General features: G+C 41.5%; 1 protein-coding gene and 1 long non-coding RNA gene across 2 annotated transcripts in view; both read right to left on the reverse strand.

Annotated features, from left to right (window-relative positions):
• Positions 1 to 12,619: 12,619 nt before the first annotated feature.
• Positions 12,620 to 13,231, reverse strand: LOC117511677. Its single transcript, XR_004561036.1, has 2 exons — positions 12,856 to 13,231; positions 12,620 to 12,813 (listed from the first exon to the last, which is right to left on the reverse strand). It is a non-coding gene; the product is annotated as an uncharacterized LOC117511677 (long non-coding RNA).
• A 187-nt stretch (positions 13,232 to 13,418) lies between these two features.
• The window catches only part of LOC117512546 (DDB1- and CUL4-associated factor 1-like), a 54,491-nt gene continuing 51,010 nt past the window's right edge, over positions 13,419 to 16,899 (reverse strand). Inside the window, exons 23-25 of the mRNA XM_034172656.1 lie at positions 15,864 to 15,959; positions 15,518 to 15,785; positions 13,419 to 13,553 (exon numbers count right to left, since the gene is read on the reverse strand). Coding sequence (XP_034028547.1) covers positions 13,498 to 13,553; positions 15,518 to 15,785; positions 15,864 to 15,959 — 420 coding nt within the window. The 3' untranslated portion in view covers positions 13,419 to 13,497. The remainder of the gene's footprint in view (positions 13,554 to 15,517; positions 15,786 to 15,863; positions 15,960 to 16,899) is intronic.

Below are 16,899 nucleotides of genomic sequence, written 5' to 3' on the forward strand. Positions count from 1 at the left end.
TGGTTCTGTAACAGAGAATAAAAGGAACCAGTTACCAGAACAGCGTGTATATGATTAACTGTAGTCATAAACAACCAATGAAAATAAAGAATTAAGCATTCAGATTAATTTACAACAACCAAGAATATGAGCACATGTGAGAGGCTTCTTACTGTTAGCAACTATTAGCATTAACAAGCTAACTGGTTAGCCAAACCATCAACATATATAAACTATGAGGAATAACATGAAGCCATAAACGCTACACTTACTGGTCTCTGAACGCACACTATCAAAACTCCTGACAGAAACAGTAACAATAATACTGAAACCCAAACTGAAAAGTCTGACGTGTCAACCCGCTGCATCCACCAACTCTGCAGAGGCTCCTTTTAGCCAGCAGAGGGTGCAGTTCTGCCACTCAACACCTTAATTACCTTTCCTAATGCTGTCCTTCAGCACAGTACCTTTTGGTAAATTTGGGCACCTTCCTTCCTTGGAAAGCAATGTCAATCATGTCCCAAGCAGCTACTCCTAGTCCTCACAGGCCACCAATGAACTCTACTGTTTGATGGGAATGAGGATGGACAGTTGTCTCAAATGAGATCAGAGCCACTTTGGTCGACTGTGTGTTCAACCACAGAGAGACTATGATGGAGGCTGGACGGAGACGACTTCTCAAGCTGAGCTGTCCATTTAGAAATGATAATCCAATTCTTATCTGTGCTACTGCTATTTGTGGTTGTAGACTGTAGTATACTGCAGTCCAGAACATCAGCAGGCTGATGTCACTCTGTGATTGTTGGGCAATATTACAATAATGCAACATCATACTTGGGGGGGGGGGGTGATCTTACTCGAGCACAGGCACAGGCCAGACCAGCCACTTTTGCCGTTGTCTGGGGTAATGTGACTTTCTCATCTGGTTCATCAACCAGTCACTTTATTGCCCTATGCCTCCCACCACAGTCCCCTTCCTGAAACCAAATGAAGAGTGCCCCCCCACCCCCGGATGGTGATGGAAGGTGTAGCCTTCTTATACGTGAATCTCAAAAAAAAAAAAAAAAAAATAGAATGTCTTGAAAAAGTTAAACATTTTTGTCAGGTAGTTCAGAAAGTGAAAAATGCATATATTCTAGACTCAGTACATATACACGAAAATGTTTCATCTTGGTCCACGGTGTTTTATCAAGTCCAAAATCAACACAACCATGTTCCAAGAGAGGTTTTGGAGCACTTCATGTTTCCATCTGCTGACAAGCTTGATGGAGATGCTAATTTCTCTTTCCAGCAGGACTTGGCACCTGCCCAAAGTGCCAAATATACTACTAGCTGCATTGTTGACCATGGTACAGCATTATTACTGTACATGATTGACCCCATTGACAATACCTCATAAAGAATCTATGAGGTATTGTCAAGAGGAAGATGAGAGACACCAGACCCAATAGTACAGACGAGCTGAATCAAAGCAACCTGAGCTTCAATAACAACTTAGCAGTACCAAGCGCTGATTGCTTCCATGTCACACCGCAATGTTGCAGTAATTCGTGCAAAAGGAGCCCCAGCTATTGTGTAAATGAACATACTTTTCAGACGTTCAACATTTCTGAATTTAAATCCTTGTTTTAGATTGATCTTATGAAACATTCTAATATTTTAGTTTGTTTTTTTTTAGGTATAGGCTGTAATTCTCAAAATTCAAATAAAATAATGCTTGAAACAAATTTAGTTTGTATTTGCCTAGAATATATAAAAGTTCACTTACAGAAATAACAGACGCAATGAATAGGGTGTATCCGTTTCATTTTCCCATCAAACGTCTACGCAAAATCCCCCATAATGAAAACATGACAAGTTTTTTTTTTTTTTCAAATTTGTAAAAAATAAAAAACTAAGAAATCACATGTACATAGGTATTTACACCCTTTGCTCAGTACTTTGTTGATGCACCACTGGCAGCAATTACAGCCTCAAGTCTTCTTGAATATGATGCCACAAGCTTGGTGCACCCATCTTTGCTCATTCCTCTTTGCAGCACCTCTCAAGCCCCATCAGGTTGGATGGGGAGCGTCAGGACACAGCCATTTTCAGATCTCTCCATAGGTGTTCAATCAGATTCAGGTCTGGGCTCTGGCTGGGCCACTCAAGGACATTCACAGAGCTGTCCTGAAGCCACTCCTTTGATATCTTGGCTGTGTGCTTAGGGTCAATGTCTTGCTGAAAGATGAATCGTTGTCCCAGTCTGAGGTCAAGAGCGCTCTGGAGCAGGTTTTCATCCAGGAGGTCTCTGTACAGGTGGCTTAGTGGTTAGCACTGTTGCTTCACAGCGAGAAGGTTGTGGGTTCAATTCCTGTGGCCTTTCTGTGTGGAGTTTGCATGTTCTCCCGTGTTTGCGTGGGTTTCCTCCGGGTGCTCCGGTTTCCTCCCACATCCAAAGACATGTGGGTTAGGTGGACTGGAATCTTTAATATTGTCCATTGGTGTGTGTGTAGCAGGGGCGTAGGCAGAAATCATAAAATGGGTGGGCCCAGAAAAAAAATCAGACGGGCCCAACCTTTGGGGTTGTAGGTAAGGTGTAGGTATTATAATACACCGTTTGAAAAAGTATGCCTCGTTTGGACATCGCAAGCAATGTTATCACTTAGCCTACAGCACTGGCAAAGTGAGCACAAAGACGCTCATGGACTCTTCATGGATAATGCAAGCTGCAATGCAGCGCCACACACACACACACACACACACACACACACACACACACACACACACACACACACACATTCAGTGCAAGTCTGGTAGCCTACTTGGCTCAGCCTAAACCTAAAACGTCAATAGGTATTTAAATAAGGCATTGTTTCAAAAATTAATTCCAAGTTTAATGATGAACACATCTCAGCCAGCTGCACAGACGCTGTGTGCACAGTTATACAGACGCAAAGTGTCAGATACAAGCACCCCATGGACAATGCAAGCAGCAACGCAACGCTTAGTCATGTAAAGTCCTTTAAAATAAAAATTCTAAATATATCCACAACATGAAAACAGGTTGGCTCAGCGGCCAAATTAAAAACCATCAGAATGGACACCAACGTGATTCGTGGCAGTTGCAATATAATATTAACAATTAGGCCTATTTAGAAGAAAAAAGTAATTAATGGTCTCACACTTACATTTGACGAATCCTTTTAATGCTACAGCAGGAGATGACGGGGGTTTTGTTGAACTCTCTTATCACGTCATCACAGGCCAACGATTCGGTCAGTTCTCTTTCAGAGATTCAGTTCTTACAGAGTGCATTCAGTCTGTGAGTCAACGTGGATGTTCTGGTGGACATTTTTATCCGATTAACAGTAGAAAACAGCCGTTCGACAGTGCATGTTGTGATTGGCATTGTGATGAGGGCCCGCAGAAGACTATTTATTTGAGGAAAAATGTGCTCCCTCGTTTATCGTGGGAGTTACGTTCAAAAATAACCCGCGATAAACGAAATCCACGAAGTAGTCAGAGCTATTCTTTGCAATTATTATAGATGTTTTAAGGCTGTAAAACCCCTCACTACACATTTTTCTCAAACAGGCATTAACATTTTCTCACTTTTCTCTCCTGTGTAAACACTCTCTTTTTTCTTCTGTGCGAGAACATTATAAACAGACACATGCAGAACACAATGTGCCGTTTAAAAAAAAGCATGCAAAATTGCACTAACAAAAAATCTGCGAAACTGCGAGGCCGCAAAAGGTGAACTGCGTTATAGTGAGGGACCACTGTACTCTGAAAATGAATTAATAAAAATCACAGAAGATGAACCAGATTTTTTTGACAAAATTTATTAATTGTCGCTCAGTGCTAATGCAATACCATATCATAGGAATACAATGAGGCAACAACAGGTGACTGTCGAGTGTCGACTCAGCCTTCTCATTGGATGGGGCGGGCCTGGCTGACAAGTGGGCGGACCCAGGCCCATCAAGGCCCACCCTTGGCTACGCGTAAGGTGTGTGGGTGTGTCTGTGTTTGTTTGTCTGTTTGTGGCCCTGCAACAGACTGGCGTCCTGTCCTGGGTGTACCCCGCCTCGCGCCCTATGACTGCTGGGATAGGCTCCAGCCCCCTGCGACCCTTGTCGCAAGGGGCTGGACTAAGCGGTAGTCCAGCCCCCTGCTTAGTCCACTTAATTGTACTAAGCGGTAGAAGATGAATGAATGAATGAATGTCTCTGTACATTGCTGCATGCAACTTTCCCTCAATCCTGACTAGTCTCCCAGTTCGTGCCGCTGAAACACATCCCCACAGCATGATGCTGCCACCACCATGCTTCACTGTAGGGATGGTGCGTGGTTTCCTCCAAACATGGCACCTGGAATTCATGCCAAACAGTTCAATCTTTGTCTTATGGCTTCCATCTGGCCACTCTCGCATACAGGCCTGATAGGTGGATTGCTGTAGAGATGGTTGTTCTTTGCAGCGATGTCAAGTCTCACTCATTTGGAGTGAGACTCTTGCTTTAAAACGGTTGTGTCAGGTCTCATGCACTCAGCGTGGAGGTCATTATGATGTCACACTCTCATGCTAATGCATGACATTCCGCCACTATGACCTGCAAGACAAGATTTGGTGGAAAATAACTCCTTGACTGTATCTCAACTTGAGAGCTCTGTTCTGGAAGGTTCTCCTCTGGATTGCTGGAACTCTGACAGAGTGACCATAGGGTTCTTGGTCACCTCCCTGACCAAGGCCCTTCTCTTCTGATCACTCAGTTTAGACAGGCGGCCAGCGGTAGGATGAATCCTGGTGGATCAGAATGGTCTAACAGAAGGCAGCACGTGAATCTGGCAGGGGGCACATCTCCAACACACTGTCCATCATTACTGGATCCCCCCCCTCCCTTGCTCACAGGGGGTCGTTTTGACCGTTGGGGTTTTACATAATTATTGTATGGCCTTGCCTTACAATATAAAGCGCCTTGGGGCAACTGTTTGTTGTGATTTGGCGCTATATAAAAACAAATTGATTGATTGATTGATTCTCCCTGTATACCAGTAGCTGCACCTCTAGCCACCACTCTGTAAAGCTCCTGAGATTTGTGAATGATACAACCGTTATCAGACTCATCTCTGATGCGGACGAGTCTATCTACTGACAGGACATCAATTACCTGGTGTCTTGGTGCAAACAGAACAATCTGGAGTTCAATGCCCTCAAAACAGTGGAAATGGTTGTTGACGTCAGGAAGAACCCAGTCCTGGCCAACCCCATCACCCTGTGTGACTCCCCAGTCACCATTGTGGAATCCTTCCATTACCTGGAGATCACCACCATCCAAGATCTCAAGTGAGAGCTGAACGTCAGCTCTCTCACCAAGAGAACCCAACAGAGGATGTACTTTCTGTGGCAGTTAAGGAAGTTTAACCTGCTGAAAACAATGATGGTGAACTTCTACACTGCCATCATCTCCTCCTCCATCACCATCTGGTATGCTGCTACCACTGCTAAGGACAGGAGCAGACTGCAGCGTATCATCCACGTAGCAGAGAACGTGATCGGCCGATATCTGCCATCCCTACAGGACCTGTACGCCTCCAGGGCCCTGAGACGAGCAAGGAAGATAGTGGCCGATCCCTCTCACCCAGGACAAACTTTTTGTTACCCTCGCCTCTGGCAAATGGCTGAGGTCCATCAGGACTAAAACCGCAAGACAAAGACAGCTCCTTTTCGTCCACAGCTAGACTTATAAATAATGCCAGAGACCCCTATTTTCCCTGCCCCCCCCCCACTCCCACAAAATAGATTGATCATCCCTGTGCTGTTCATCTGCTTGCCTGCACAGTCCCATTCCACTACATTATTTGACAGTAAACTTAGTTTTGCCCATTTGTCTATTTGACTCCTTACAGTAGTGTTCAGAATAATAGTAGTGCTATGTAACTAAAAAGAATAATCCTTCAACTGCACCTTCAACTGCACCACAGACTAAAACAGTTAAATGTGGTCTATTAAACATTAGGTCTCTCTCTTCTAAGTCCCTGTTGGTAAATGATATAATAATTGATCAACGTATTGATTTATTCTGCCTAACAGAAACCTGGTTACAGCAGGATGAATATGTTAGTTTAAATGAGTCAACACCCCCGAGTCACACTAACTGTCAGAATGCTCGTAGTACGGGCCGGGGCGGAGGATTAGCAGCAATCTTCCATTCCAGCTTATTAATTAATCAAAAACCTAGACAGAGCTTTAATTCATTTGAAGCTTGTCTCTTAGTCTTTTCCATCCAAATTGGAAGTCCAAAAACCAGTTTATCTGTTATTATCTATCGTCCACCTGGTCGTTACTGTGAGTTTCTCTGTGAATTTTCAGACCTTCTGTCTGACTTAGTGCTTAGCTCAGATAGATACTTATAGTGGGCGATTTTAACATCCACACAGATGCTGAGAATGACAGCCTCAACACTGCATTTAATCTATTATTAGACTCTATTGGCTTTGCTCAAAAAGTAAATGAGTCCACCCACCACTTTAATCATATCTTAGATCTGTTTTGACTTATGGTATGGAAATAGAAGACTTAACAGTATTCCCTGAAAACTCCCTTCTGTCTGATCATTTTTTTAATAACATTTACATTTACCCTGATGGACTACCCTGCAGTGGGGAATAAGTTTCATTACACTAGAAGTCTTTCAGAAAGCGCCTGTAACTAGGTTTAAGGATATGATTCCTTCTTTATGTTCTCTATTGTCATATACCAACACAGAGCAGAGTAGCTACCTAAACTCTGTAAGGGAGTTAGAGTATCTCGTCAATAGTTTTACATCCTCATTGAAGACAACTTGGATGCTGTAGCTCCTCTGAAAAGAGAGCTTTAAATCAGAAGTGTCTGACTCCGTGGTATAACTCACAAACTCGTAGCTTAAAGCAGATAACCCGTAAGTTGGAGAGGAAATGGCGTTCTCACTAATTTAGAAGATCTTCACTTAGCCTGGAAAAAGAGTTTGTTGCTCTATAAAAAAAGCCCTCCGTAAAGCTAGACATCTTTCTACTCATCACTAATTGAAGAGAAAATAAGAACAACCCCAGGTTTCTTTCAGCACTGTAGCCAGGCTGAAAAAGAGTCAGAGCTCTATTGAGCTGAGTATTCCATTAACTTTAACTAGTAATGACTTCATGACTTTCTTTGCTAACAAAATTTTGACTATTAGAGAAAAATTACTCATAACCATCCCAAAGATGTATCGTTATCTTTGGCTGCTTTCAGTGATTGCCGGTATTTGGTTAGACTGTTTCTCTCCGATTGTTCTGTCTGAGTTATTTTCATTAGTTACTTCATCCAAACCATCAAACATGTTTATTAGACCCCATTCCTGCCAGGCTGCTCAAGGAAGTCCTACCATTATTTAATGCTTCAATCTTAATATGATCAACTTATCTTTGTTAGTTGGCTATGTACCACAGGCTTGTAAGGTGGCAGTATTTAAACCATTACTTAAAAAGCCATCTCTTGACCCAGCTATTTTAGCTAATTATAGGCCAATCTCAACCTTCCTTTTCTCTCAAAGATTCTTGAGAGGGTAGTTGTAAAACAGCTAACTGATCACCTGCAGAGGAATGGTCTATTTGAAGAGGTTCAGTCAGGTTTTAGAATTCATCATAGTACAGAAACAGCATTAGTGAAGGTTACAATGATCTTCTTATGGCTTCGGACAGTGGACTTATCTCTGTGCTTGTTCTGTTGGAGCTCAGTGCTGCTTTGATACTGTTGACCATAAAATTTTATTACAGAGATTAGAGCATGTCATGAGGTATTAAAGGCACTGCGCTGCGGTGGTTTGAATCATATTTGTCTAATAGATTACAGTTTGTTCATGTAAATGGGGAATCTTCTTCACAGACTAAAGTTAATTATGGAGTTCCACAAGGTTCTGTGCTAGGACCAATTTTATTCACTTTATACATGCTTCACTTAGGCAGTATTATTAGACGGTATTGCTTAAATTTTCATTGTTACGCAGATGATACCCAGCTTTATCTATCCATGAAGCCAGAGGACACACACCAATTAGCTAAACTGCAGGATTGTCTTACAGACATAAAGACATGGATGACCTCTAATTTCCTGCTTTTAAACTCAGATAAAACTGAAGTTATTGGACTTGGCCCCACAAATCTAGAAGCATGGTTGTCTAACCAGATCTTACTCTGGATGGCATTTCCCTGACCTCTAGTAATACTGTGAGAAATCTGGAGTCATTTTTGATCAGGATATGTCATTCAAAGCGCATATTAAACAAATATGTAGGACTGCTTTTTGCATTTACGCAATATCTCTAAATCAGAAAGGTCTTGTCTCAGAGTGATGCTGAAAAACTAATTCATGCATTTATTTCCTCTAGGCTGGACTATTGTAATTCTTTATTATCAGGTTGTCCTAAAGTTCCCTAAAAAGCCTTCAGTTAATTCAAAATGCTGCAGCTAGAGTACTGACGGGGACTAGCAGGAGAGAGCATATCTCACCCGTTGTGGCCTCTCTTCATTGGCTTCCTGTTAATTCTAGAATAGAATTTAAAATTCTTCTTCTTACTTATAAGGTTTGAATAATCAGGTCCCATCTTATCTCAGGGACCTCGTAGTACCATATCACCCTAATAGAGCGCTTCGCTCTCAGACTGCAGGCTTACTTGTAGTTCCTAGGGTTTGTAAGAGTCGAATGGGAGGCAGAGCCTTCAGCTTTCAGGCTCCTCTCCTGTGGAACCAGCTCCCAATTCAGATCAGGGAGACAGATACCCTCTCTACTTTTAAGATTAGGCTTAAAACTTTCCTTTTCGCTAAGGCTTATAGTTAGGGCTGGATCGGGTGACCCTGGACTATCCCTTGGTTATGCTGCTTTAGACGTAGACTGTGGGGGGGTTCCCATGATGCACTGTTTCTTTCTCTTTTTGCTCTGTATGCATCACTCCGCATTTAATCATTAGTGATCGATCTCTGCCCCCCTCCACAGCATGTCTTTTTCTGGTTCTTTCCCTCAGCCCCAACCAGTCTCAGCAGAAGACTGCCCCTCCCTGAGCCTGGTTCGCTGGAGGTTTCTTCCTGTTAAGAGGGAGTTTTTCCTTCCCACTGTTGCCAAGTGCTTGCTCACAGGGGGTCGTTTTGACCGTTGGGGTTTTTCATGATTGTTGTATGGCCTTGCCTTACAATATAAAGCGCCTTGGGGCAACTGTTTGTTGTGATTTGGCGCTATATAAAAAAAAAGTTGATTGATTGATTGAATAATCCAGGTTTTGAGTATATTTCTTATTGTTACATGGGAAACAAGGTACCAGTAGATTCAGTAGATTCTCACAAATCCAACAAGACCAAGCATTCATGATATGCACACTCTTAAAGCTATGAAATTGGGCTATTAGTAAAAAAAAAAAAAAAAAGTAGAAAAGGGGGTGATCACAATAATAGTAGCATCTGCTGTTGATGCTACAAACTCAAAACTATTATGTTCAAACTGCTTTTTTAGCAATCCTGTGAATCACTAAACTAGTATTTAGTTGTATAACCACAGTTTTTCATGATTTCTTCACAGCTGTGAGGCATTAATTTTGTTGGTTTGGAACCAAGATTTTGCCCCTTTAAAAGTGGCTTGGGGTCATTGTCTTGTTGAAACACCCATTTCAAGGGCATGTCCTCTTCAGCATAAGGCAACATGACCTCTTCAAGTATTTTGACATATCCAAACTGATCCATGATACCTGGTATGTGATATATAGACCCAACACCATAGTAGGAGAAACATGCCCATATCATGATGCTTGCACCACCATGCTTCACTGTGAATTGTGGCTTGAATTCAGAGTTGGGGGTCGTCTCGCAAACTGTCTGCGGCCTTTGGACCCAAAAACAACAATTTTACTCTCATCAGTCCACAAAATATTCCTCCATTTCTCTTTAGGCCAGTTGATGTGTTCTTTGGCAAATTGTAACCTCTTCTGCACGTCTTTAATTTAACAGAGGGACTTTGCGAGGGGATTCTTGCAAATAAATTAGCTTCACACAGGCGTCTTCTGTCACAGCACTTACAGGTAATTCCAGACTGTCTTTGATCATCCTGGAGCTGATCAATGGGTGAGCCTTTGCGATTCTGGTTATTCTTCTATCCATTTGATGGTTGTTTTCCATTTTCTTCCAGGCGTCTTTTTTTTGTTTTTTTGTCCATTTAAAGCACTGGCGATCATTGTAGATGAACAGCCTATAATTTTTTGCACCTGCGTTTAAGTTTTCCCCTCTTCAATCAACATTTTAATCAAACTACACTGTCTTGAATGTCCATTTTCCTCAGGCTTTCAAAGAGAAAAGCATGTTCAACAGGTGTTGGCTTCATCCTTAAATAGGGGACACCTGATTCACTGTTTGTTTTCCACAAAATTGACGACCTCACTGACTGAATGCCACACTACTAATTATTGTGAACACCCCCTTTTCTATTTTTTTTTTTTTACTAATAGCCCAATTTTATAGCCTTAAGAGTGTGCATATCATGAATGCTTGGTCTTGTTGGATTTGTGAGAATCTACTGGTACCTTGCTTCCCATGTAACAATAAGATATACTCAAAACCTGGATTAATCTTTTTAGTCACATAGCACTACTATTATTCTGAACATTACTGTACGTATTTTTCATTTTCTTTTTACTGTTTATGCACCTATTACTTCTTACATAAGTATTTTCTTTTGTCATTTATGCACCAATGACACCAGATCAAATTCCTTGTATGTGAGAACTTACTTGCCCATAAATTCAATTGATTCTTCTTCCATTTACAGATGATGGAGGCCACTGTGCTCATTGGGAAATTCAAGGCAGCAGAAATGTTCTGTACCCTTCCCCAGATTTGTGTCGAGACAGTCCTATCTCAGAGGTCTACAGACAATTCCTTTGACTTCATGCTTGGTTTGTACTCTGACATACTGTCAACTGTGGGACCTTATGTCATGTCCAATCAACTGAATTTACCACAGGTGGACACTCCAATTAAGCTGTACAAACATCTCGAGGATGATCAGTGGAAACAGGATGCACCTGAGCTCAGTTTTGAGCTTCGTGCAAAGGCTGTGAATGCTTATGTGCATATGATCCTTTTCAATTTTTTTTGTATAAATTTCATAAAAAAAAAAACCCAAAAAAAACCTTTTTCACACTGTCATTATGGGATATTGTGTGTACAAGTTGAGGGGAGAAAAAATTAATTTCATCCATTTTAGAATGAGGCGCTGTAAATACTTTCTGGATGCACTTCACATGTGGTGAAGGTGATATGGGGCTTCCTCCAGCTGGATCCATTACTTCAAAAGATTCTTTCCCCACTGTTTAGTAGTCATGACCAACACTTGATAATAAAACCTCAAATTAGAAAATGCTGAGACTGCATGAAAAATGTGAACACCCCACCCACCCAGTGATTATTATATTTCAAGATATTTCAGGTTTTGTGTGGTCATCTTAATTTCATTTGCCAATATACAGTCATTACTGCATTTAGGGCTATAACACATTCCAAAAACATTGGGATGCTCATGCATTTACAACTTCGTCATGTCGCCATTCCTTCTCACACCTTTTTTGGCACTGAAGCTACCAAGTAATGAAGCATTTCAGGTGTTATTTTGTCCTGTTCTTCCTTAAGGTGTGCACCAGTACGGGATCTGTCATCACTGCATTTCAAAATTCTCCCTCTGTTCTCTCTTGGGTACAGGTCAGGACTGCAGGCATGCCAGTGCAAGAACAAAGCACAAATAATTTTGAAGGTTTATTTATAGTAAAAATACTTTAGATACATACAAGCTGTACATGAAGTCTCAAACATCTTAACATAAAAGTCTTGTGTAGAGAACAAAAACAAAAAAAGGCAAATGAATATTAAGGCAAAAACAAAAAACCTCAAAATGTGCACACAGTATGCAAATCTTAGGCTTTTCTTTTTGTCTTTTAAATGTGCTAAGGACTTGTGGTTGTATCGTCTTGTTAGGGAGGAGGGGTTCTTTTGTGATCTGGCATTAATCAATGAACTTGCCAACTGTGGTTCCTTTGCATGGATTCTGCTTCTTTTTTGCCATTTGAATGTCTTATGAGCAGTCTGTCATTGAGATCACTGGACGCCATGTGTGTGGTTCCTTAGCTGCAACATTTCTTTTTCTGCACTGATTTTCTTGTCAGTACTATGGCCAAAGCAGATGATCATCCCACCAAGTCTAGTTTGCTTGAGGTTTCCTCCCATATTAAAAATAATAACAGTGAGTTTTTTTATGACCACTGTTGCCAATGTGCTTGCTTAGGGGCTGCGTAAGGTTAGACCGTATTTGTGTGAATCACCTTGGGGCGTTATGTTGTGAGTTGGTACTGTATATATAAACTGAATGAATTAAACACGAGTTTGAACTTTCAAATCCATCAGAAGACACAGAACTGAATAGAAAATGTAACAAGTTCTTATTCTGCAGATTCCCAGCAGATTTCCAAGATCTAAGATTTCAAATGTTCAAATTTAATCCCAAATAAAATATCCCTCCTCTAAAAACAGTCACTCAGTATTATAATAAAATAAAGCAAGCTTCCTCTATGTGAGCAGACCAGCGCCCCTACTGATGACTGGAGGTTTGTTTTTTTGGTTAAACAAAAATTTTGTGAAAGAAAATGAAAAGCATCTCTACATTTCCCTCAGCATCTACAATGTTAAATCATCAGATCAGCAGCACCAATGTTTGTCCTGTCCTCAAATCATAAAAACAGCAGACTCTGTTCAGGGATGGCACTGCTGTGTGGAAAACAGACAACCGGTCCATTCCTCACTCACCTTCAACCGCTTATCCGGAACTGGGTCACGGACCATTCCTACATCTGTAAAATAATGTGGGAATGGGCCGGTTGTCTGCCTGTGTGCTTGCCATCCAGGGCCCATGGTGATTCAGTGGTGTTGTGGATGATGTGTGACACAGTAGGTTCCCAAATCAGCAATTGAGTATCACTTGATTATTCCAGATGGCGAAACATCTCTAAGAAAATATGTTTGCCAAAACATCCCTTGTCACACAAATACAGCTCTGCAGCCTTACAAATCAAACCTTTTCCCCTCAGCGAAGCCTAAACTTTGCACAAAGGAAGAATTACAAAAAAGCTGAGAATCAATACCAAATGGAGAGACTCAAAGAACGCAGTCAGATATAAAAAGATTTCTTCACTGCATATACACACTGGCCATTTCACTCATCATCAACCACTTTAGTTTTAGAAAACTATATTGTGTACAATCATTTTTACCAGAACATCCATTTGTGTGCAATGTTTATCCCTCTTGATCCGATGACACTACCTGGTCCTGCCACTCAGAGTCCCAAGGTGTCCACAACACCTTCTAGGATTTCAAACAGGCAGTGCTTCACCTTATCTGCTGTGATCCTCTTTCTCTCCTCGTCCTGCAGCTTAAAAGGGGTACGAGGCAAAGGTCTTGTTCTCTCTTCTCGTAGTCTTAAATCAGTTCTCACTCATTCAGGGATAAGATGATGTCATCCTCAAGGTCAGAATTATCTGAGCTGTCTGTTGGTGTGGGGGAAAAAAACAACATAAAAACACTTAGACGTGAAGATGGGGACAGCAGAATCCAAGCACTTGGTAAATCAAAGGGTTAAGAGTAAAAGGGGCTAATAATATAAAACAAGTTGATTAAGGTTCTTGGTGATACAGGTAGGAGATCCTTAAAAGTGTGTTATTTTACAGCAACTGAACTTCTTGTTGATCTTCAAGACATTTCACAACTCAGACCAAAACCAAAAGGTAGTTGGATGAGTGGTGAACAGTCTCTTCAACCAAATTCACGCAGTCCATCTCTCCTCATCTCAATAATATCAAGATGACCGTTTTTGAGTGTAGCCAAAGTATTCTTCATAACAAGACTATTATTGGAGCACAGAGGTAATAATGTGATTGTTTCGTCTCGTCTCTGTTATTCCAATCCAATCCAATCCACTTTATTTATAAAGCACAAAGAATTGGGCCTAAGATAGAACCCTGGGGGACACCGCACTGCAGGGGAGCAGAAGAGGAGGAGTCCCCCAGCCTCACGGAGAAGGACCTCCCACTCAAGTAAGACTCAAACCACTTCAAAGCAATCCCCTGACACCCACACAGGTTTCCAAGCGAGATAAGAGAGTTGCATGGTCCACTGTGTCAAAAGCAGCAGTCAGGTCTAAAAGCACTAAAAGCAGAGCTTCCCATCAGCTATTAAAAACAGGTCATTAAAAACCTTAAGAAGTGCAGACTCTGTACTGTGAAACGTTTTGTAACCCGACTGAAACGGGTCTAAAATGCCATGTGCATCTAAAAACGGTTGAAATTGAGCAAGCACGCATTTCTCCAAGATCTTGGAAACCAAAGGAAGCTTAGAAATGGGCCGATAATTTGCTAAAGTCACAGGTCAAGGCCAGGCTTCTTAATCAGAGGCTCAACAACAGCATTTTTACAAAAAGGGGACAGTGCCAGAACCAGACTACTGTTTATTACCTCGCTCACAAAGGTGCCAATGGTGCCCCACCTCTTTAAAAAAGCGAGGAGGAACTGGGTCTGTAGGACTAGTAGAGGCTTTGAGTTTATTCACAATCCCAGTAAGAACAGCAAGTGGCACAGGCTCAAACTGGCTAAATGCTGCCGTACATGCGTTAGCCCCTGGGCCACAAGGTGAAGAGGGCGAAATATTGGTCCTTATGCAGCAACCTTATCATTAAAAAAGGAGAGAAATCTCTCACAGGTTTCATTGGTTATTTCCAATGCAGTGGAAGGATTAGGATTAAAAATAGAGTTCACAGTTTTAAAAAGAACACGGGGTTTGTTAACACTGTTGGCGATTAAGTCAGATAAATATTTTGTTTTCTCTGCTTTAACCACACATTGATAGTTCCTCCAGCTATCTTTAAGAACCTGGTGAAAAACCTCCAGGTGGTTCTTTTTCCATCTCCGCTCCGCCCTCCGACACGCCGAGCTGCACGCGTAGTGTCATTTAGCCAGGGCTCCTGCCTGGACTTTGGGCGCATGATTTTAAGAGGAGCTACGCTGTCCAGCACATCAGAGCAGGTAGAAACAAAAGAGTTCATCAGGCGCTCCGTGTTCATGTTTATAGATGGACAAGGGTTTAAAAGACTACACGCTGCAGCGGTAAAGAGAGAGCTAAAGTCAGCCGTGGTTCAGTGGTGTTGGTCATGAAGCCCCACGAACATCACTGAAATATGTTCGTTTTTAACCATATTTTATTCTAAGCACACGTCATATAGCACCACTGCCAATGTCGAATGGGCTGGCGATACTGTTAAGCCCTACACAAGTAATTTTTATTTTATGAACCAATAACAATGCAATTAAATGCTGAATTATACTTTATTTTCTAATGTGGGCCACCCAAACTATGGCATCTGATGCTGAATGAGACAGCAGCTTAAGATAAGATATGAATTCATTTAACCCAAAATAAAACATATGTGGACACCCTAGACATTTTAAGCTGTACTCACCATTATCATTATCTGAGTCACTGTCATCATCGTCGTCGTCATCATCATCGTCATCATCACCAACATCAACTTCATCTTCAAGAAGACGTGCCACTTCTTCATCAGATGGAGTGAAGTCATCATTCCCATCATCTTCATCATCATTCCCATCATCATCCTCATCCTCTCCACCATTTTCATTCTCGAGCTCAGCGATGAGGGGATCCGTATCAACGTCATCATCGGAATCATCGTCATCGTCGTCATCTTCCTCCTGATCATCATCATCCTAGTACACAATGAGTAGGTTGCAATAAATGTCGCCACTCCTTTGTGACCGTAAAATGAGTGAAGTGAGACTATATACCTGGTCCTCCTCATCCTCCTCCTCTTCCTCTGCAAGTCTCTGTCGGCCAACTTCATATAGCCGACACACTGTGTCAGTGTTGACAGAGTCCTGGTTCTATATGTTTAACATAAAAGGGAAACAAAATTGCATTTTCCCCCAATGTTTGGTTGGTGTATATATATATATATTATATAATAGTAGATAGATAGATAGATAGATGATAGATAGATAGATAGTAGATAGATAGATAGATAGATAGATAGATAGATAGATAGATAGATAGATAGATAGATAGATAGATAAATAGATAGATAGATAGATAGATAGTGATAGATAGATTGGTGCCACCCCTCCTGCAGACACAGTCATTAGCTGTGGGTGTGTTTTTGTTCTTGCAGCTTCTGAGCACACAATCAGTTGAATTCAGATCAGGTGCAGAGCTCAGCACTACTCGGGCTGGAAGGCAGCACATTCCAACTTGGACATTAGTCATTCCCAGGTATGACCTGACAACAAGCCTGGAAATTTAGATAACAATAGATGGCGATGCAATGAATTTGCTTGATGAGCAAAACGCCAGCATGTGTCACGGCGTGCTGTCATTACACAGCAGTGCTTCATGCAGTGAATCACTGCTGCTACAGCAGCCTGTGGAATAAAGATGAACGCCATGAACGTCATTTTGCTGTAGAGTTTTATACCTCAGATCTGTCCCTGCAATTATTTTAGAATGATTGAACAACAGACAACCATAAAATATACAATGATCTAATAAATATTTCAGCAATGCTGTAATATTTTGCCTTAACCTGTCGTCCTGCATCATTGTGCTCGAGGAAAGGAACAAGCTGTACCTTCAAGGTCTGATGTTTAAAATCAGCTACGTTCTGTGTCTCAGTCTGTGCACTACGCTGTCTTGTCTTATAGATGAGGCAATCATGACAGGAAAAACAGTGATTTGGTGAACAGTGAGCTTCCAGTGAGTTTGATGAGGTGTGGGAGGGAGGACAGTTTTCAGCAGAGTGATTTCTCTCCATCACAGCGACACTTTGAC

Source organism: Thalassophryne amazonica, chromosome 6 (genome assembly GCF_902500255.1).
Source record: "Thalassophryne amazonica chromosome 6, fThaAma1.1, whole genome shotgun sequence".
Classification (NCBI taxonomy): Eukaryota; Metazoa; Chordata; class Actinopteri; order Batrachoidiformes; family Batrachoididae; genus Thalassophryne; species Thalassophryne amazonica.